At 43.2% G+C, this 20,525-nt stretch overlaps 1 protein-coding gene across 1 annotated transcript in view; it reads left to right on the top strand.

Annotated features, from left to right (window-relative positions):
• LOC115175393 (CUB and sushi domain-containing protein 1-like) overlaps positions 1–20,525 on the top strand; it is a 128,244-nt gene that overhangs the window by 45,301 nt on the left and 62,418 nt on the right. Inside the window, exon 2 of the mRNA XM_029734627.1 lies at positions 16,921–17,137. Within this exon, the coding sequence (XP_029590487.1) occupies positions 16,921–17,137 (217 nt within the window). The remainder of the gene's footprint in view (positions 1–16,920; positions 17,138–20,525) is intronic.

Genomic DNA, 20,525 nt, shown 5'->3' with positions numbered 1-20,525 from the left:
CTTCTCCTGTGTCTGTGTGATGTACTGCAGGTATGATCTTCTCCTGTGTCTGTGTGATGTACTGCAGGTATGATCTTCTCCTGTGTCTGTGTGATGTACTGCAGGTATGATCTTCTCCTGTGTCTGTGTGATGTACTGTAGGTATGATCTTCTCCTGTGTCTGTGTGATGTACTGTAGGTATGATCTTCTCCTGTGTCTGTGTGATGTACTGTAGGTATGAGCTTCTCCTGTGTCTGTGTGATGTACTGTAGGTATGATCTTCTCCTGTGTCTGTGTGATGTAGCTGAGAGCGTTTCCTGTGTCTGTGTGATGTACTGTAGGTATGAGCTTCTCCTGTGTCTGTGTGATGTAGCTGAGAGCGTTTCCTGTGTCTGTGTGATGTACTGCAGGTATGAGCTTCTCCTGTGTCTGTGTGATGTAGCTGAGAGCGTTTCCTGTGTCTGTGTGATGTACTGTAGGTATGAGCTTCTCCTGTGGCTGTGTGATGTACTGTAGGTATGAGCTTCTCCTGTGGCTGTGTGATGTAGCTGAGAGCGTTTCCTGTGTCTGTGTGATGTACTGCAGGTATGAGCTTCTCCTGTGTCTGTGTGATGTAGCTGAGAGCGTTTCCTGTGTCTGTGTGATGTACTGCAGGTATGAGCTTCTCCTGTGTCTGTGTGATGTAGCTGAGAGCGTTTCCTGTGTCTGTGTGATGTAGCTGAGAGCGTTTCCTGTGTCTGTGTGATGTAGCTGAGAGCGTTTCCTGTGTCTGTGTGATGTAGCTGAGAGCGTTTCCTGTGTCTGTGTGATGTAGCTGAGAGCGTTTCCTGTGTCTGTGTGATGTAGCTGAGAGCGTTTCCTGTGTCTGTGTGATGTAGCTGAGAGCGTTTCCTGTGTCTGTGTGATGTAGCTGAGAGCGTTTCCTGTGTCTGTGTGATGTACTGCAGGTATGAGCTTCTCCTCTGCTTTATTTATTTCCCACCTTTGACTTTTGTAAAAAGGTTCTGAGGCACTTTCGAAATGATTCCATACAAACACATTTGGATTGGAGTTAGCTTCACTTTTGCTAAACTAAATGGAAATGTGTCTAGGGTTTCAAGTGTTCAGTCATCTGGGTTCATTTGCAGGTGTAAAGTATGCACTTTAGGTCCTCTGAAGGCTAAAAGTGGGGTCTTATTTCTGCCAGACAGAATATCTCTGAGGAGTCAACAATACTGCCATGATGAAAACACGCTCGCTGGATTGGTTTTTATCCTCCTAAAAATAGAAGATGACACTTTTCCCTTTCCTCTCCTCTCTTCCCCTTCCCTATTTCACCCCTGCCCCTGTGTGCCATGCTAGAACTGGACAAAAAATACAAAATGGTGTTGTTGTGTGTCATATCGGGAGCACTTTTCCACCCGCGCCTGGTGCTTAGCAGAAATGCTAAACGCCCTGACTCCATTATCAGTGTGGAATAAGTGCAGCATCCCTCTACGGCCGTACTGAGGTTATCACTGGGTGCTCCATAGGCAGCTATCTTCCTTACCTATTTTATACTGTACCATAGGGTAGGTGGGGAAAGATTTTGAGTTTGAAATCTGCCTCGGGGGGTTCTTAAAAAAACAACAATTCATTCTGTGCTTTTAACTTCCTGTTGGATAACTGATGGACTGGGCTAGGTGTGTGTCACGTCCTGACCATTATAAGGGGTTATTTGTTATTGTAGTTTGGTCAGGACGTGGCAGGGGGTGTTTGTTTTGAGTGTTTCGGGGTTTGTTGGGCTATGTTCTTTGTTAGTCTATTTCTATGTTAGTTCTAGTATGTCTATTTCTATGTGATGTTTATTGGGTGGACCTTCAATTGGAAGCAGCTGCTCCTCGTTGCTTGTAATTGAAGGTCCTATTTAAGAGGGGTGTTTTTCTATGGGATTTTGTGGGTAGTTGTTCCTTGTTTAGTGTTTGTTGCACCTGACAGGACTGTTTCATTTTGTTCTTGTTTTGTATTTAGTTGTTTCTCCTTCTTCTAAATAAAAGAAGATGAGTATACATATTCCCGCTGCGTTTTGGTCCAATCCTTACGACAACCGTGACAGTGCAGCTAGAGCTGACTGCCCTCGGATCAATTTCCTTGTAGTAATCGTGGTCAAATGTACCGCCCAGAGGGCCCCCATTGATGTTGTTAGTCAGTCTCACTCAGATGTCATATTAAAAACGGCAAAGATTTCTCTCCAGCTTATGGAAAAATGTGTAGAATAGCATGAACATAGGTGACAAACAGCTATTGTTTCTCTCCACTCCATGGCAAAATGTGTAAAATAGCTTTAAAATTCGGGGCAGCTAGGGCCCCTCATGATGCGTTCAGATTTTATTGTGGCCCCCACCTCCATCCCTGAGCTGAAGGGAGACAACACAGGCACAGGTAGCAAGACTGTACCTCGGAAGATTGAAATGAATAATAATAGGCCTATGTATATTCCAAGAGTTTTCTTGAGTCCTTCCCTTTAAGTAATAAACAACATGCTGTTTAGCTAAATGAGGTATGTTAGTGCAGTGCTGAAACAAACACTTTGTATTGAAAAACATGACATTGGAAGGAAAGCTGTTTTCCACCTTTCCAAGGATGTATTGTTTGTATAAGACAACATGCCTTGGGAGGATCCATATAGTGGGGGGGAAAAGTATTTGATCCCCTGCTGATTTTGTACGTTTGCCCACTGACAAAAAAAAGGATCAGTCTATAATTTTAATGGTAGGTTTATTTGAACAGTGAGAGACAGAATAACAACAAAAATATCCAGAAAAACGCATGTCAGAAATGTTATAAATTGATTTGCATTTTAATGAGGGAAATAAGTATTTGACCCCCTCTCAATCAGAAAGATTTCTGGCTCCCAGGTGTTTTTTATACAGGTAACGAGCTGAGATTAGGAGCACACTCTTAAAGGGAGTGCTCCTAACCGCAGCTTGTTACCTGTAAAAAAAGACACCTGTCCACAGAAGCAATCAATCAATCAGATTCCAAACTCTCCACCATGGCCAAGACCAAAGAGCTCTCCAAGGATGTCAGGGACAAGATTGTAGACCTACACAAGGCTGGAATGGGCTACAAGACCATCGCCAAGCAGCTTGGTGAGAAGGTGACAACATTTGGTGCGATTATTCGCAAATGTTTTCCACGTTTCCAAGGATGTATTGTTTGTATAAGACAACATGCCTTGGGAGGATCCATACTGTATTTAACAGTGCCTTCGGAAAGTAGTCAGACCACTTGACTTTTTCCACAATTTGTTACGTTACAGACTTATTCTAAAATTGATTAAATAGTCCCCCCCCCTTTAATCTAAACACAATATATCTTAATGACAAAGCAAAAAAAGTTTTTTTGTGAATTTTATACTAATTTATATTGAAAAAATATGGAAAAATCACATTTACATAAGTATTCAGGCCGTACTTTGTTGAAGCACCTTTGGCAGCGATTACAGCATTGATTCTACTTGGGTATGACACTACAAGCTACGGCACAGGTGTATTTGGGGAGTTTCTCCCATTCTTCTCTGCAGATCCTCTCAAGCTCTGTCATGTTGGATGAGGAGCGTCGTTGCTCTGCTATTTTCAGGTCTCTCCAGAGATGTTCGATCGGGTCTGGGCTCTGGCTGGACCACTCAAGGATATTCAGACTTGTCCTGAAGCAACTCCTGCGTTGTCTTGGCTGTGTGCTTAGAGCCATTGTCCTGTTGGAAGGGGAACCTTCGCCTCAGTCTGAGGTCCTGAGCGCTCTGGAGCAGGTTTTCATCAAGGATCTCAATGTACTTTGCTCCGTTCATCTTTCCCTCGATCCTGACTAGTCTCCCAGTTCCAGCCATAACCATAAAAAAACATCCCCACAGCATGTTGCTGCCACCACCATGCTTCACCATAGGGACGGTGCCAAGTTTCCTCCAGAAGTGACGCTTGGCATTCAGGCCAAAGAATCGTGTTGCTCATGGTCTGAGAGTCCTTTAGGTGCCGTTTGACAAACTTCAAGCGGAATAAGTGCCTTTTGTTGAGGAGTGGCTTCCGTCTGGCCACTCTACCATACATTTCTGATTGGTGGAGTGCTGCAGAGATGTTTGTCCTTCTGGAAGGTTCTCCCATCTCCACAGAGGAACTGTAGCTCTGTCAGCATGATCATCGGATTCTTGGTCACCTCCCTGGCCCTTCTCCCCCGATTGCCCAGTTTGGCCGGGCGGCCAGCTCTAGGAAGAGTCTTCGTGGTTCCAAACTTCCTCCATTTAAGAATGATGGAGGCCACTGTGTTCTTAGGGACCTTCAATGCTGCAGAATTTTGTTGGTATCCTTCCCCAGATCTGTGCCTTGACACAATCCTGTCTCGGAGCTCTACGGACAATTCCTTCGACCACATGGCTTGGTGTTTGCTCTGACATGCACTGTCAACTGTGGGACATAATATAGAATGGTTTGCCTTTCCAAATCATGTCCAATCAATTGAATTTACCACAGGTGGACTCCAATCAAGTTGTAGAAACATCTCAACGATGATAAATGAAAACAGGATACATCAGAGCTCAATTTCGTGTCTCATAGCGAAGGGTCCGAATACTTATGTAAATAAGGAATTTTTGTTTTTTATGTATAATACATTTGCAAAAATGTATAAAAGCCTGTTTTCACTTCGTCATTATGGGATATTGTGTGTAGATTGATGCAGAAAAACATTTATTTAATACATTTTAGAATAAGGCTGTGACATAACAAAATGTGGAAAAATGTCAAGTGGTCTGAATACTTTCCTAATTCACTGTACATTCTACACTACCAATAAAGCTTTCATATCTCATTAGTCTCCAACAATGGCATATTTTGGGTTGCTTCCCAACTGGCACCCTGTATCCGTTGTAGTGCACTACTTTTGACCAGAGCCAATAGGGAATAGAGGAAAAAAGGTGCCATTTGGAATGCATCGTTTGTCATGCTATGGGTGAGCAAACATGCTAAAATTGTCTTTTCCTTGCTGTTTCATTTGCTTATTTAATTGTTTTTATGAATAATATGGGCTATTCACATGACAGATGTCCTCCGATTTGTCTTTCCTAAATGCATTTTAATCATCCGCCATTGAAATTCACATCCGTGTCTGAGCGGAACAAAGGAAGGAAGAACAACAGATTGTAATGCCTTCCAAATGTAACTCTTTTTCCTTTTATAGTACACTACTTTCCACCAATAGGGTGCCATTTGGAAAGCATAAATTGCATAAATAGGATTATGTATTCTTCCATGAAGTTCTCTCTCTCTCTCTCTCTCTGTCTGTCTCTCTCTCTCTCTCCTTATTCCCTCCCTTTCTCTGCTCTACTTTGCATTGTTAAAAAGGGAATATATTTTGTGGTCTAAGTCAAAACTCTATGCATATATTATAGTGTGGCCTGATATTCCAGTTCTACCGTTACCTGTTTACCCTGGGGATGAGTTTACACTGTTCTCTATGTAGTGTATATAAGGATCCAGCCGGCTCATTGCCTGGGGATGGGTTTACCCTGGGGATGAGTTTACCCTGGGGATGAGTTTACCTTGGGGGATGAATTTACCCTGGGGATGAGTTTACCCTGGGGATGAGTTTACCCTGCGGATGAGTTTACCCTGGGGATGAATTTACCCTGGGGATGAGTTTACCCTGCGGATGAGTTTACCCTGGGGATGAATTTACCCTGGGGATGAGTTTACCCTGGGGATGAATTTACCCTGGGGATGAGTTTACCCTGGGGGATGAGTTTACCCTGCAGATGAGTTTACCCTGGGGATGAGTTTACCCTGGGGATGAGTTTACCCTGGGGGATGGATTCACCCTGGGGATGGGTTTACCCTGGGGGATGAGTTTACCCTGGGGATGAATTTAACCTGGGGGATGAGTTTACCCTGGGGATGAGTTTACCCTGGGGGATGAGTTTACCCTGGGGATGAGTTTACCCTGGGGATGAGTTTACCCTGGGGGATGAGTTTACCCTGTTCATGTGCCAATAGATTCCACCCCCCCTTAGATTCCACCCCTCCTTAGGGTCCACCCCTCCTTAGATTCCCCCCCTTAGATTCCACCCCCCCTTAGATTCCACCCCCCTTAGATTCCACCCCCCTTAGATTCCACCCCCCCTTAGATTCCACCCCCCTTAGATTCCACCACCCTTAGATTCCACCCCTCCTTAGAATCCACCCCCCTTAGATTCCACCCTTCCTTAGAATCCACCCCTCCTTAGATTCCACCCCTCCTTAGAATCCACCCCCTTAGATTCCAACCCCCCTCTTAGATTCCACCCCCCCTTAGATTCCACCCCCCTTAGATTCCACCCCCCTTAGATTCCACCCCCGTTAGATTCCACCCCTCCTTAGATTCCACCCCCCCGTTAGATTCCACCCCTCCTTAGATTCCACCCCCCCCGTTAGATTCCACCCCTCCTTAGATTCCTTTTGTTGCATCCCAAACAGCACCTTATTCCCTATGTACCAGGGCTGTACCAGGGTTGCCTGAAGTAGTCCACTACATAGGTAATAGGGGACATTTGCGAGTGAGCCCATGTCTCCTTTCCTTTTCGTCGTCTGTTGCTTGGTCACCGTGACGACTATTGACTGACAGTTTTCGGGAACCACGTATGTGGCTTGCGTGGGAATTGACTATTCTCTGTGCAAATGAACTTTGACATTAACCTTGGTGTGTATCTCTTTCCGACGACCAGGAGAGATCACAATCCCCTCAACCATTGCCTGAGGGGCTGGATAATCACATCACGACGGTTGATGGAAAAAAAGCGTGTCCGTGGAGGTTTATAAATAGATGGAGTGTGTAGAGTGGTGGGAGGGCTAGCGATTAGAACTCCAATGCTAATGGCCTGCTGCTAGATACATGGTGATTATGGTACTGTATGTTATTGCACTCCAATGCTAATTGCCTGCTGGATACATGGTGATAATGGCATGTTATAGCACTCCAATGCTAATGGCCTGCCAATAGATACATAGTGATTATGGTATGTTACAGCACTCCAATGCTAATTGCCTGCTGCTAGATACAAGGTGATAATGGTATGTTATAGCACTCCAATGCTAATGGCCTGCCAATAGATACATGGTGATATGTTGTGTTGATACAGAGGTGTAGTCCTCAGTCAAGGGGCTTGTCAAGGGGGTTGTCAAGGGGATTGTCAAGGGGAGTGTCAAGGGGGTTGTCAAGGGGGTTGTCAAGGGGATTGACAAGGGGCTTGTCAAGGGGATTGTCAAGGGGGTTGTCAAGGGGATTGTCAAGGGGCTTGTCAAGGGGCTTGTCAAGGGGCTTGTCAAGGGGCTTGTCAAGGGGATTGTCAAGGGGCTTGTCAAGGGGATTGTCAAGGGGATTGTCAAGGGGCTTGTCAAGGGGGTTGTTTTAGTCACGTGTTGTGGTGTGTGTAATTGTGTGTGCAGTCATCTACACTAACTTCCAAAAGTTTGTGGTCACTTAGAAATGTCTTTGTTTTAAAAGAAAATATATTTTTTGGTCCATTAAAATAACATCAAATTGATCAGAAATACAGTGTAGACATTGTTAATGTTGTAAATTACTATTGTAGCTGGAAATGGCAGATTTTTAATGGAATATCTACATAGGTGTACAGAGGCCCACTATCAGCAACCGTCACTCCTGTGTTCCAATGGCACGTTGTGTTAGTGAATCCAAGTTTATAATTTTAAAAGGCTAATTGATCATTAGAAAACCCTATTGTGATTATGTTAGCACAGCTGAAAACTGTTCTTCTGATTGAAGAAGCAATAAAACTGTCCTTCTTTAGACTAGTTGAGTATCTGGAGCATCAGCATTTGTGGGTTCTATTACAGTCACAAAATGGCCAGAAAGAAAGAACTTTCTTCTGAAACTCGTCAGTCTATTCTTGTTCTGAGAAATGAAGGCTATTCCATGCGAGAAATTGCCAAGAAACTGAAGATCTCGTACAACGCTGTGTGCTACTCCCTTCACAGGTGTCACGTATACTCCCTCTCCGGCCTCTAGGTCATCAGCCTGCTGATTATCCCACACACCTGTCACCATATTCTTGCGCACCTGCACCTCATGACAATCACCTGGACTCCATCACTTCCTTGATTATCTTCCCTATATCTGTCACTCCCCTTGGTTCTTTCCTCAGGTGTTATTGACTCTGTTTTTATGTCTGTGTGTTGTTTGTGGTTCGTGTTCATTGTCTCTTTTATTTATTAAAACACTCACACCCTGAACTTGCTTCCCGACTCTCAGCGCACTCGTTACAGAAGGGAAGCATCACGGAGTGTTTTTTTTATTTTATTTTTTGTGTCAGAGTAATGATGTCGGGTCCGAGAACTGCTACAGGCGCTCATGCCTCAACCAGATCGCCAGGCTTCCCTGCCTCAGCCGGCTCGCCAGGCTTCCCTGATTCAGCCGGCTCACCAGGCTTCCCTGCCTCAGCCGGCTTGTCAGGCTTCCCTGCCTCAGCCGGATCGCCAGGCTTCCCTGCCTCAGCCGGCTCGCCAGGCTTCCTTGCCTCAGCCTGCTCGTCGGGCTCTCATGCCTTAGCCGGATCGCCTGGCTTCTCTGCCTCAGCCGGCTCGTCAGGCTCTCCTGCCTTAGCCGGATTGCCAGGCTCCCCTGCCTCAACCGATCTGTCAGGCTCCCGTGCCCCAGCTCACTTGACAGGTTCCAGTGCCTCAGCTGGCGTGGCAGGTTCTTGCTCATCAGCAGGGGTGACCGGTCCGCTCCTGATCCCCGGGTTCGTCACCTTTGACAGCATCTTGCAACATCTGTCAAGCATGGTGGAAGCAATGTGATGGTCTGGGGATGCTTTGGTGGTGGTAAAGTGGGATATTTATATAAGGTAAATGGGATCTTGAAGAAGGAAGGCTATCACTCCATTTTGCAACGCCATGCCATACCCTGTGAACGGAGCTAAATTGGAGCCAATTTCCTCCTACAACAGGACAACGACCCAAAGCACACCTTCAAACTATGCAATAACTATTTAGGGAAGAAGCAGTCAGCTGGTTTTCTGTCTATAATGGAGTGGCTAGCAAAGTCACCGGATCTCAACCCTATTGAGCTGTTGTGGGAGCAGCTTGGCTGTATGGTACGTAAGCAGTGCCCATCAAGCCAATCCAACCTGTGGGAGGTGCTTCAGGAAGCATGGGGTGAAATCTCTTCAGAATACCTCAACAAATGGACAACTAGAATGCGAAAGGTCTGCAAGGCTGTAATTGCTGCAAATGGAAGATTCTTTGACGACAGCAACATTTGAAGGACACAATTATTATTTAAATTAAAAATCATTCTTTATTACCTTGTCAACGTCTTGACTATATTTCCTATTTATTTTGCAACTAATTTCATGTATGTTTTCATGGATAACAAGGTTATTTGTAAGTGACCCCCAACTTTTGAATGGTAGTGTATGTGTGTGGATACCTGTGTTTGTGCACATGTCTGTCCCTATGCTTGTAATGTAACGCAGCATACTCAAGAAGCACCGCTTATACTCAGTCAGTGATGCAGAAATACCTTGGCTTTCTGCACCACTGATAGAGAAATCCAAGGCATTTCTGCACCACTGAACGAGAAAGCCAAAGTATTTCACTGACCAAGAAAGTCAAGGCATTTCACTGACCAAGAAATCCGAGGCATTTCTGCACCACTGAACGAGAAAGCCAAGGTATTTCACTGACCAAGAAAGTCAAGGCATTTCACTGACCAAGAAATCTGAGGAATTTCTGCACCACTGACCGAGAAAGCCAAGGTATTTCTGCACCACTGACAGAGAAAGACAAGGTATTTGTGCACCACTAACAGAGAAAGACAAGGTATTTTTACATCATTGACCAAGAAAGCCAAGGCATTTCTGCACCACTGACAGAGATAGCCACAGCATTTCTGCATCGCTGACAGAGATAGCCACAGCATTTCTGCATCGCTGACAGAGATAGCCACAGCATTTCTGCATCGCTGACAGAGATAGCCACAGCATTTCTGCATCGCTGACAGAGATAGCCACAGCATTTCTGCATCGCTGACAGAGATAGCCATAGCATTTCTGCATCGCTGACAGAGATAGCCACAGCATTTCTGCATCGCTGACAGAGATAGCCACAGCATTTCTGCATCGCTGACAGAGATAGCCACAGCATTTCTGCATCGCTGACAGAGATAGCCACAGCATTTCTGCATCGCTGACAGAGATAGCCACAGCATTTCTGCATCGCTGAAGGAGAAATCAAATCAAATTTAATTTAATTGGTCACATACACATGGTTAGCAGATGTTAATGTGAGTGTAGTGAAATGCTTGTGCTTCTAGTTCCGACCATGCAGTAATATCTAACAAGTAATCTAACAATTTCGCAACAACTACCTCATTTCCCTCATTAAAATGCAAATCAATTTATAACATTTTTGACATGTGTTTTTCTGGATTTCTTTGTTGTTATTCTGTCTCTCACTGTTCAAATAAACCTACCATTACAATTATGGACTGATCATTTCTTTCTCAGTGGGCAAACGAACAAAATCAGCAGGGGATCAAATACTTTTTTCCCTCACTGTAAATATATGGATGAGCGATGGCCGAACGGCATAGGCAAGATGCAGTAGATACTATAGAGTACAGTATATACATTACGAGATAAGCAATTTAGGGTATGTAAACATTATATATAGTGGCATTGCCTCTTACATCTAGGCGTTCCGCTAGCGGAACCCCGTTCCGCCAGCGGAACCCCTAGCCAACAGCCAATGGGATCGCATGGCGCGAAATACAAAAACCTCAAAAATGCAATAATTTCAATTTTTCAAACATACGACTATTTTACACCATTTGAAAGATAAACCTCTCCTGAATCCAGCCACGTTGTCTGATTTCAAAAAGGCTTTATGGGAAAGCAAAACATTAGATTATGTTAGGAGAGTACATAGACCAAAATAACCACACAGCCATTTTCTAAGCAAGCATATATGTCAATAAAACCCAAAACACAGCTAAATGAAGCACTAACCTTTGATCTTCATCAGACGACACTCCTAGGACATTATGTTATACAATACATGTATGTTTTGTTCAATCAAGTTCATATTTATATCCAAAAACAGCTTTTTACATTGATGCGTGATGTTCAGAAAATGTATTCCCACCAAAAACTTCCGGTGAATTTACAAAAATACTCATCAAAACGTTGACAAAATACACAACAATTATTTTAAGAATTATTGATACAGAACTCCTTTATGCAATCGCTGTGTCAGATTTTAAAATAGCTTTTCGGTGAAAGCACATTTTTCAATATTCTGAGTACATAGCTCGCCATCACACCCGCCAAGTTCGGGGCCACCTAAACTCAGAATTAGTATTAGAAATATTGTATTACCTTTGCTGATCCTCGTCAGAATGCACTCCCAGGACTGCTACTTCCACAAGTAATGTTGTTTTTGTTCGAAATAATCCATAGTTATGTCCAAATACCTCCGTTTTGTTCGTGTGTTCAGGTCACTATCCAAAGGGTAATGCGCGAGCACAATTCGAGACACAAAAAGTCAAAATGTTCCATTACCGTACTTAGAAGCATGTCAAACGCTGTTTAAAATCAATTTTTATGGTATTTTTAACGTAAAATTGTGATAATATTCCAACCAGACGATAGTGTAAGGAGGAAATGAAAAAACAGCGTGCTCGCGGGAACGCGCATATCCAATCTCTTTTTCTTCAGGCAGACCACTCAGTAACTGAGCTCCTATACTCTGCCCAGAGACAGGAGAAGGCTCAATCCACTTTCTGAAGGCTTTAGACAGCCAATGGAAGCCTTAGAAAGTGCAACGTAACAGCACAGATACTGTAGTTTCGAAAGGGACTAGAAAGAAGAACTACATTTCTCAGATCCTACACTTCCTGGTTGAATTTTTCTCAGATCTTTGCCTGCCATATGAGTTCTGATATACTCACAGACACCATTCAAACAGTTTTAGAAACTTCAGAGTGTTTTCTATCCAAATCTACTAATAATATGCATATTCTTGTTTCTGGGCAAGAGTAGTAACCAGTTTAAATCGGGTACGTTTTTTCATCTGGCCTTGAAAATACTGCCCCTATCCATATCAGGTTAAAGTGACTAGTGATGCATTTATTACATCCAATTATTAATTTTTAAAGTAGCTAGAGATTTGAGTCAGTATGTTGGCAGCAGCCACTCAATGTTAGTGATAGCTGTTTAACAGTCTGATGGCCTTGAGATAGAAGCAGTTTTTCAGTCTCTCGTTCCCAGCTTTGATGCACCTGTACTGACCTCGCCTTCTGGAAGATAGCGGGGTGAACAGGCAGTGGCTCGAGTGGTTGATGTCCTTAATGATATTTTTGGCCTTCCTGTGACATTGGGTGGTGTAAGTGTCCTGGAGGGCAGGTAGTTTTCCCCCGGTGATGCGTTGTGCAGACCTTTTTACCCTCTGGAGAGCCTTATGGTTGTGGGTGGAGCAGTTGCCGTACCAGGCGGTCATACAGCCAGACAAGATGCTCTCGATTGTGCATCTGTAAAAGTTTGTGAGTGTTTTTTGTGACAGGCCAAATTTCTTCATCCTCCTGAGGTTGAAGAGGTGCTGTTGTGCCTTCTTCATCACACTGTCTGTGTGGGTGGACCATTTTATTTTGTTCGTGACGTGTACGCCGAGGAACTTAAAACATTCCACATTCTCCACTACTGTCCCATCGATATGGATGGGGGGGGGGGGGGGGTGCTCCCTCTGCTGTTTCCTGAAGTCCACAATCATCTCCTTAGTTTTGTTGATGTTGAGTGTGAGGTTATTTTCCTGACACCACACTCCGAGGGCCCTCACCTCCTCCCTGTATGCCGTCTCGTTGTTGTTGGTAATCAAGCCTACCAATGTAGTGTCGTCTGCAAACTTGGTGATTGAGTTTGATGCGTGCATGGCCACACAGTCATGGGTGAACAGGGAGTACAGGAGGGGGCTGAGAACGCACCCTTGTGAGGCCCCAGCGTTGAGGATGAGCGGGGTGGAGATTTTGTTTCCTACCCTCACCACCTGGGGGCGTCCCGTCAGAAAGTCCAGGACCCAGTTGAACAGGGCGGGGTCGAGACCCAGGGTCTCAAGCTTAATGATGAGTTTGGAGGGTACTGTGGTGTTAACCTCTATGGGCTAGGTGGCACCAAATCGTCCCACCTACGTAACAGCCAGTTGAATCCTGTGGCGTGATTTTCAAAACGTTTGAAATGCTATTACTTCAATTTCTCAAACATATGACTATTTTACAGCTATTTAAAGACAAGACTCTCGTTAATCTAACCACACTGTCCGATTTCAAAAAGGCTTTACAACGAAAGCAAAACATTAGATTATGTCAGCAGAGTACCCAGCCAGAAATAATCAGACACCCATTTTTCAAGCTAGCATATAATGTCACAAAAACCCAAACCACAGCTAAATGCAGCACTAACCTTTGATGATCTTCATCAGATGACACACCTAGGACATTATGTTATACAATACATGCATGTCTGTTCAATCAAGTTCATATTTATATCAAAAAACAGCTTTTTACATTAGCATGTGACGTTCAGAAAAAGCATACCCCCCGCAAACTTCCGGGGAATTTACTAACAATTTACTAAATTACTCACGATAAACGTTCACAAAAAGCATAACAATTATTTTAAGAATTATAGATACAGAACTCCTCTATGCACTCGATATGTCCGATTTTAAAATAGCTTTTCGGATGAAGCACATTTTGCAATATTCTAAGTACATAGCCCAGCCATCACGGGCTAGCTATTTAGACACCCGGCAAGTTTAGCCTTCATCAAAATCATATTTCCTATAAGAAAAATGGTCTTACCTTTCCTGTGCTTCGTCAGAATGCACTCCCAGGACTTCTACTTCAATAACAAATGTAGGTTTGGTCCCAAATAATCCATCGTTATGTTCCATCAGCGACGTTTTGTTCGTGCGTTTTAGACACTATCAGAATGGTAAATCACGGTCGTGCGCATGGCACATTTCGTGACAAAAAAATTCTATATATTCCATTACCGTACTTCGAAGCATGTCAACCGCTGTTTAAAATCAATTTTTATGCAATTTATCTCGTAGAAAAGCGATAATATTCCGACCGGGAATCTGCGTGTCTGTAAACTGAGGGAAAAACAGAAAGACGGGGGCGGGGCAGGTCACGCGCCTAAGCCTTTGTCCTCTGATAGACCACTTAGCAAAAGCTCTCGTGTTTTTGAGCCAGGGCTTTGAATTACGTCATTCCTGTTTTTCCCGGGCTCTGAGACCCCATTGGAGACGTGGGAAGTGTCACGTAACAGCAGAGATCCTGAGTTTTTGAAAGAGATGTCAAAGAAAGCAAATAAATAGTCAAACAGGCCACTTCCTGTAAAGGAATCTCTCAGGTTTTTGCCTGCCAAATGAGTTCTGTTATACTCACAGACACCATTCAAACAGTTTTAGAAACTTTACGATGTTTTCTATCCATATATAATAAGTATATGCATATTCTAGTTACTGGGTAGGATTAGTAACCAGATTAAATCGGGTACGTTTTTTATCCGGCCGTGTAAATACTGCCCCCTAGCCCCAACAGGTTAAATGCTGAGCTGTAGTCGATGAACAGCATTCTTACATGGGTTTTCCTCTTGTCCAGGTGGGTTAGGGCAGTGTGTAGTGTGATTGCGATTGCGTCGTCTGTGGACATTTTGTGGCGGTAAGCAAATTGGAGTGGGTCTAGTGTGTCAGGTAGGGTGGAGGTGATATGATCCTTGACTAATCTCTCAAAGCACTTCGTGATGAAGGAAGTGAGTGCTACTGGGCGATAGTCGTTTAGCTCAGTTACCTTAGCTTTCTTGGGAACAGGAACAATGGTGGCACTCTTGAAGCATGTGGGAACAGCAGACTGGGATAGGGATTGATTGAATATGTCCGTAAACACACCAGCCAGCTGGTCTGCGCATGCTCTGAGGACACGGCTAGGGATGCCGTCTGGGCCAGCAGCCTTGCGAGGGATAATACGTTTAAATGTTTTACTCACGTTGGCTGCAGTGAAGGGGAGCCCACAGGTTTTGGTAGCGGGCCGTGTCGGTGGCACTGTATTGTCCTCAAAGCGAGCAAAGAAGTTGTTTAGTTTGTCTGGGAGCAAGACATCGGTGTCCGCGACGGGGCTGGTTTTCTTTTTGTAGTCCGTGATTGACTGTAGACCCTGCCACATACCTCTCGTGTCTGAGCCGTTGAATTGCGACTCTACTTTGTCTCTATACTGAAGCTTAAATTGTTTGTTTGCCTTACGGAGGGAATAGCTACACTGTTTGTATTCGGTCATGTTTCCGGTCGCCTTGCACTGATTAAAAGCAATGGTTCGCACTTTCAGTTTTGCGTGAATGCTGCCATCAAACCACGGTTTCTGGTTGTTGAAGGTTTTAATAGTCGCCGTGGGTACAACATCACCGATGCTCTTGCTAATAAACTCGCTCACCGAATTAGCGTATACATCAATGTTGTTGTTCGACGCTATCCGGAACATATTCCAGTCCACGTGATCGAAGCAATCTTGAAGCGTGTGTCATAGAAAAATTGCAAGATTATGTTGTAATCCTTTTATTGCATTAAATGATTGTTTTATTCGACAGAATAGAGTATTCTGTTAACTATTGTGTGTGTGTTCGACTGAGGATGAGCCTCTATGAGATAACACTGACAGAGGAGATTTACGATGTCTTTGGGTGATAAAACCTAAAGAGCATTCCAGAGAACATGAGTTAATGTTTCTGCTCTTTAACCTTATCAGGAAGAGATGGTTCCAGTTTGGAGTCTTAACTTTGTGACACATTCTATGTGTATGTTGTTCGTCATGTAGGTTGAAATGGGTGTATCTTGGCTATAAAAGATCTTTGTACTTTTGTCTTGCCACTCAACGGATCATTAGAAATGGTGAATCGTTGACAAGTCATTGCTATTGCAAAGCTCTCATTATTAAAGATTTATTTTAAGAATAACTCTGACTTGTGTGATAAGTTTGTCTCTCCTCATTTGATAGTAAAGAAATAAACCACCACACGTGGAATCAAAATGGAGTCGTGGTCAGATTTGCCGAAAGGAGGGTGAGGGAGGGCTTTGTATGTGTCGTGGAAGTTAGAGTAACGATAATCCAGAATTCTTCCAGCCTGGGTCGCACATTCAATATGCTGATAAAATGTAGGGAGCCTTGTTTTCGGATTAGCCCAGAAAAGCCAAGGTATTTCTGCATCACTGACAGAGAAAGACAAGCTATTTCTGCACCACTGACAGAGAAAGTCAAGGTATTTCTGCATCACTGACAGAGAAAAGTCAAGGCATTTCTGCACCACTGATAGAGAAAGACAAGCTCTTTCTGCATCACTGACAGAGAAGACAAGCTATTTCTGCATCACTGACAGAGAAAGTCAAGGTATTTCTGCATCACTGACAGAGATAGCCACAGCATTTCTGCATCACTGACAGAGAAAGTCAAGCTATTTCTGCACCACTGACAGAGAAAGACAAGCTATTTCTGCATCACTGACAGAGAAAGACAAGGAATTTCTGCACCACTGACAGAGAAAGTCAAGGTATTTCTGCATCACTGACAGCATCTAGTACAAGGTCTCAGGAAGGCAGTAGTGATGCATTAGCCATCTGTTTCTGAGGGAAAAGCCCATCTGTTTGTTAGCTTTTCTGTGTGTGAATTTGAGTGGTTACATTTCTCTAACCGCATCCCTCAGCTGTTTACCTAAACAGTAGTGGGGTGTCCACTTTGTTGGTGTTTGAACTGGAAATATCCCCTTTAATGTTACTTAGTATATGTTGCTCAGTCTATTTTGCTAACCACATGTTCTCCCTCTCTCCATCCATCCTCCTTCCCTCCCCTCTTCCTTCCCCCTCACCCCCCCCCCCCCCCCCCAACAGCTCAGAACTGCAGTTATACTCTCCAGAACCCCAACGGTACGATAGAGAGCCCTGGCTACCCATACGGCTACCCCAACTATGCCAACTGTACGTGGCTGATCCTGGCAGCAGAACACAACAGGATACAGCTGGTGTTCCAAGGCTTCGCCCTAGAGGAAGACTTTGACCTGCTGTCTGTCTACGACGGCCCGCCCAGCCCGGGGAACCTAAGGACCAGGTCAGAATTAGGATCTTGGATGATTTGTGATAAGATGGTTGGGCTTAATAGGGACATGACTTTTTCCTTGGCAAGGTGACAGGATCAGAAAAAACTCTGATGCATTGAGTTGGCACTAGTCTCTGCAATGTGAGGTGATTCGACATATCTCCCAGTGAGATCAGTGTGCAGAATAGGGCACTGGAGATTAGACTGGCCCTCTGCAGTAACACTAACAGTAGTCTGTAGTGGACAGTAACACTAACAGTAGTCTGTGGTGGACAGTAACACTAACAATGGTCTGTAGTGGACTGTAGCAATAAGTGCTATACAGTAGTGTGTCAGACTTTTAAAGGTACTCCAGGGTCCATTCTGGGTCAGGTATGTTTGAAAGCTATTGGAAATCCATGTTTTGGAGTGTCTGTATTAGAGCTGTGGCGGTCATGCAATGTCATCAGCAGGTGATTGTCGAGCAAATAACTGGTTGGTCTCACGGTAATTGTCCGTTAATGAACATAAAGACATTCAGCATCTCCTGGCTTCCACCCACAGCCTACAAGCCACTGATGAAGACCTTTTGGTACATCTACAGTATAAAAAACGTTATAAATCCATGTAATAGAGCCTACACAATCACAAATCCATGATTTATTTTAGACAGGTATAAAGAAACATGATATATAGGTAATGTAGTCTATTTCAGAAGAACAGAATAGCATACTCTGAGTTGTCCTTATGTTAGGTCCTGACGTGGCTATGCCATACGGCTGTGGAGCTACACTAGTTCATTTAGCAGACAAGATTTGCTTAAAATTCCATGGCATTATTTTAAATTATGTTATAGTATGAAGAATACAATTGAAAAAAGCTGATTAAATAGAAAGGATATTTTCTCCAAACGATTTGAGGGAGAGCGCACATGCGGCGATTCCGTGTTGAGCGGTTAACAAAGAAACAGGTACTCCAACATGCTTAATTTAGAGTTATTAATTTAACTTCAGTTGTTCTACAAACGTTGGGCTATATGTTTAGATTTTTAATACATTGTAAGGGTGCATGATGAGACTAGTGATGATTTGATAAAAACTGGCGTGATTGACTGTGAGAGAATTTCCCGTTTGCATCCCCTTTGTATGGCCGTAATGCCCCCTAAAAGAAATCCATGCCTTTTGCAGTCAGTGGTCGTTGTGCCCTTGGGCTGAATATAATAATTATAGTTCCCTTCTCCCAGCTGCTTGCCGAAGCACCTCTCACTCACATGACGTGAATACACACGCATCCTGATCCAATTCTGAGGCGCATATTGAAGATATTGGAAGAACTGTTCACATTTACTTTTCGTCAGCCAACAAGATGAGTAGGCCTAACGAACAGCAAAAACCACTAGCCTATGTCAATCTACTATCCCCCATACTACAAAAATCGACCTATTCTGTGCGAGAAATAAATATTCAAAATTGTTGTGGGATGCGATAGACCCCAAATTAATACAACCACTAGCATGAAAAAAAAAATATTTAAGCAATGAGCCTGACACAGCAGATCATAAAGCTTTGCTTAAAATGTTCATAAACTATTAGGCTATTTCTTCACATTTTAAGTGCAGAAAAGTGAACACGGCAGTAGGCTATAAGAGCGAATGTTCGTTCCATTAGCAGGAAAACACAATTCTCAAAAGTGACCTCAAAATGTGATTAAGCTTTTATTATAAAGGTGCATTTTTTTTATGGAGAAGACGGTCTTCCACAAACTTAAAACTCACAAACTTAAAACTCACAAATTTAAAACTCACAAACTTAAAACATCACAAACTTAAAACTCACAAACTTAAAACTCACAAACTTAAAACTCACAAACTTAAAACTCACAAACTTAAAACATCACAAACTTAAAACTCACAAACTTAAAACTCACAAACTTAAAACTCACAAACTTAAATCTCACAAACTTAAAACTCACAAACTTAAATCTCACAAACTTAAAACATCACAAACTTAAAACTCACTAACTTAAAACTCACAAACTTAAAACTCACGCGCTATGTATACCAGTCAGGCTCTATACCCTTTGTAAGGTGGATTAATGTGCTTCATTTTAAGAAGTTATCGGCTAGACTACATGAAGTGTGTGACTATCATTTCAAAAAGTTAAAAAATTATAATTTTAAAAAGGCATGCGCTGTTTCTTGCCTTAAGCTGAGCATCATTCACAAGTGTTACACTAATATTGTCACCCACCAGACTATTCTCGATTTAATCTTGTCTTTACATATACTACATTATATATGTGTGAAATGTATTTTGATTTAGAATGGACCGTTAACATGAACCTGTATTGAAACAGGGGCAGCAGGAAAAATACATGTCATCTATGCACTTAAATAGGGAATGTAAGACACTGTTTCTGTGGTTTATTTTCATGCCAGCCAGGTAGACTATACTCCTGTTGTAAAGAGAAGCAATGTGCTCAATGTTAGGAAAGTTGAGAAATAAATATAGTAGGCCTAGCCTATAGAAAGCTGATGGGTTCCTCCTCTTTTTAATAGAGGCCATCACTCTGTTTGATTAGAATTTCGATCAGATTTGCATTGATGTCAGAGTGATTAGAGGGACAATAGAGTGCTGAGTACCAGGCAGTTAGCAAGTTTGGTAGGCTACTAATGACCATCAGCAGCATCAGAGCTTGGAGAAGCCTAATGACCAAACGGTCACGTGGAATTTGAGTGCCGTCATGACTCGTGAACGCCGGTGTGGCGGTAATACAGTCACCGTAACGGCTCTAGCCTGTATTGTTGATATACAGTACAGGTGGACCAGTGAGATAGCATAGGGATTAAATATTCTCTCCTTATGCCTCTTGTTGTGGTAGTAACCTAGCATTTCAACGGACTCTACCTCTTGTTGTGGTAATATCCTAGCATTTGAACGGACTCTACCTCTTGTTGTGGTAGTAACCTAGCATTTGAACGGACTCTACCTCTTGCTGTGGTAGGATCCTATTTAATCATTTGAATGGCCACTTCATTCATGTAGCCCTCTGTCATAGCTACTTATCCTCATAGCTGAGCTCTTCAATTGGGTTAGTGTGGCACTACCTCAGAGGATTTTTAGAAATATGTTATGTAAGCTTTTTTTTTATATATATAGAGATATGCCTCATCTTAAGATGTAGCAGCCTTTACTAAAGCATTTCTAGCCGTCGGCAGGCATGACATTGTTTTTTGAATGTCTGGCTGGTCTTTAAATGCACACAGCAGTGCCGCACACGCCTTAGAGCCTCTGTTGTCACCAAGTAAATAGAGGGGAGTTGTTTGCTTTTTTTCTAGAGCTTTGTTTCTGATCTCCTTCTGTGGTCTGCCAGTCTCTCTTTTTCTCTCTTTCTCTCTCTTTCTCTCTCTCTCTTTCTCTCT

Source organism: Salmo trutta, chromosome 36, assembly GCF_901001165.1.
Source record: "Salmo trutta chromosome 36, fSalTru1.1, whole genome shotgun sequence".
NCBI classification, from domain to species: Eukaryota; Metazoa; Chordata; class Actinopteri; order Salmoniformes; family Salmonidae; genus Salmo; species Salmo trutta.
This window is presented reverse-complemented; position numbering and strand designations above follow the sequence as displayed.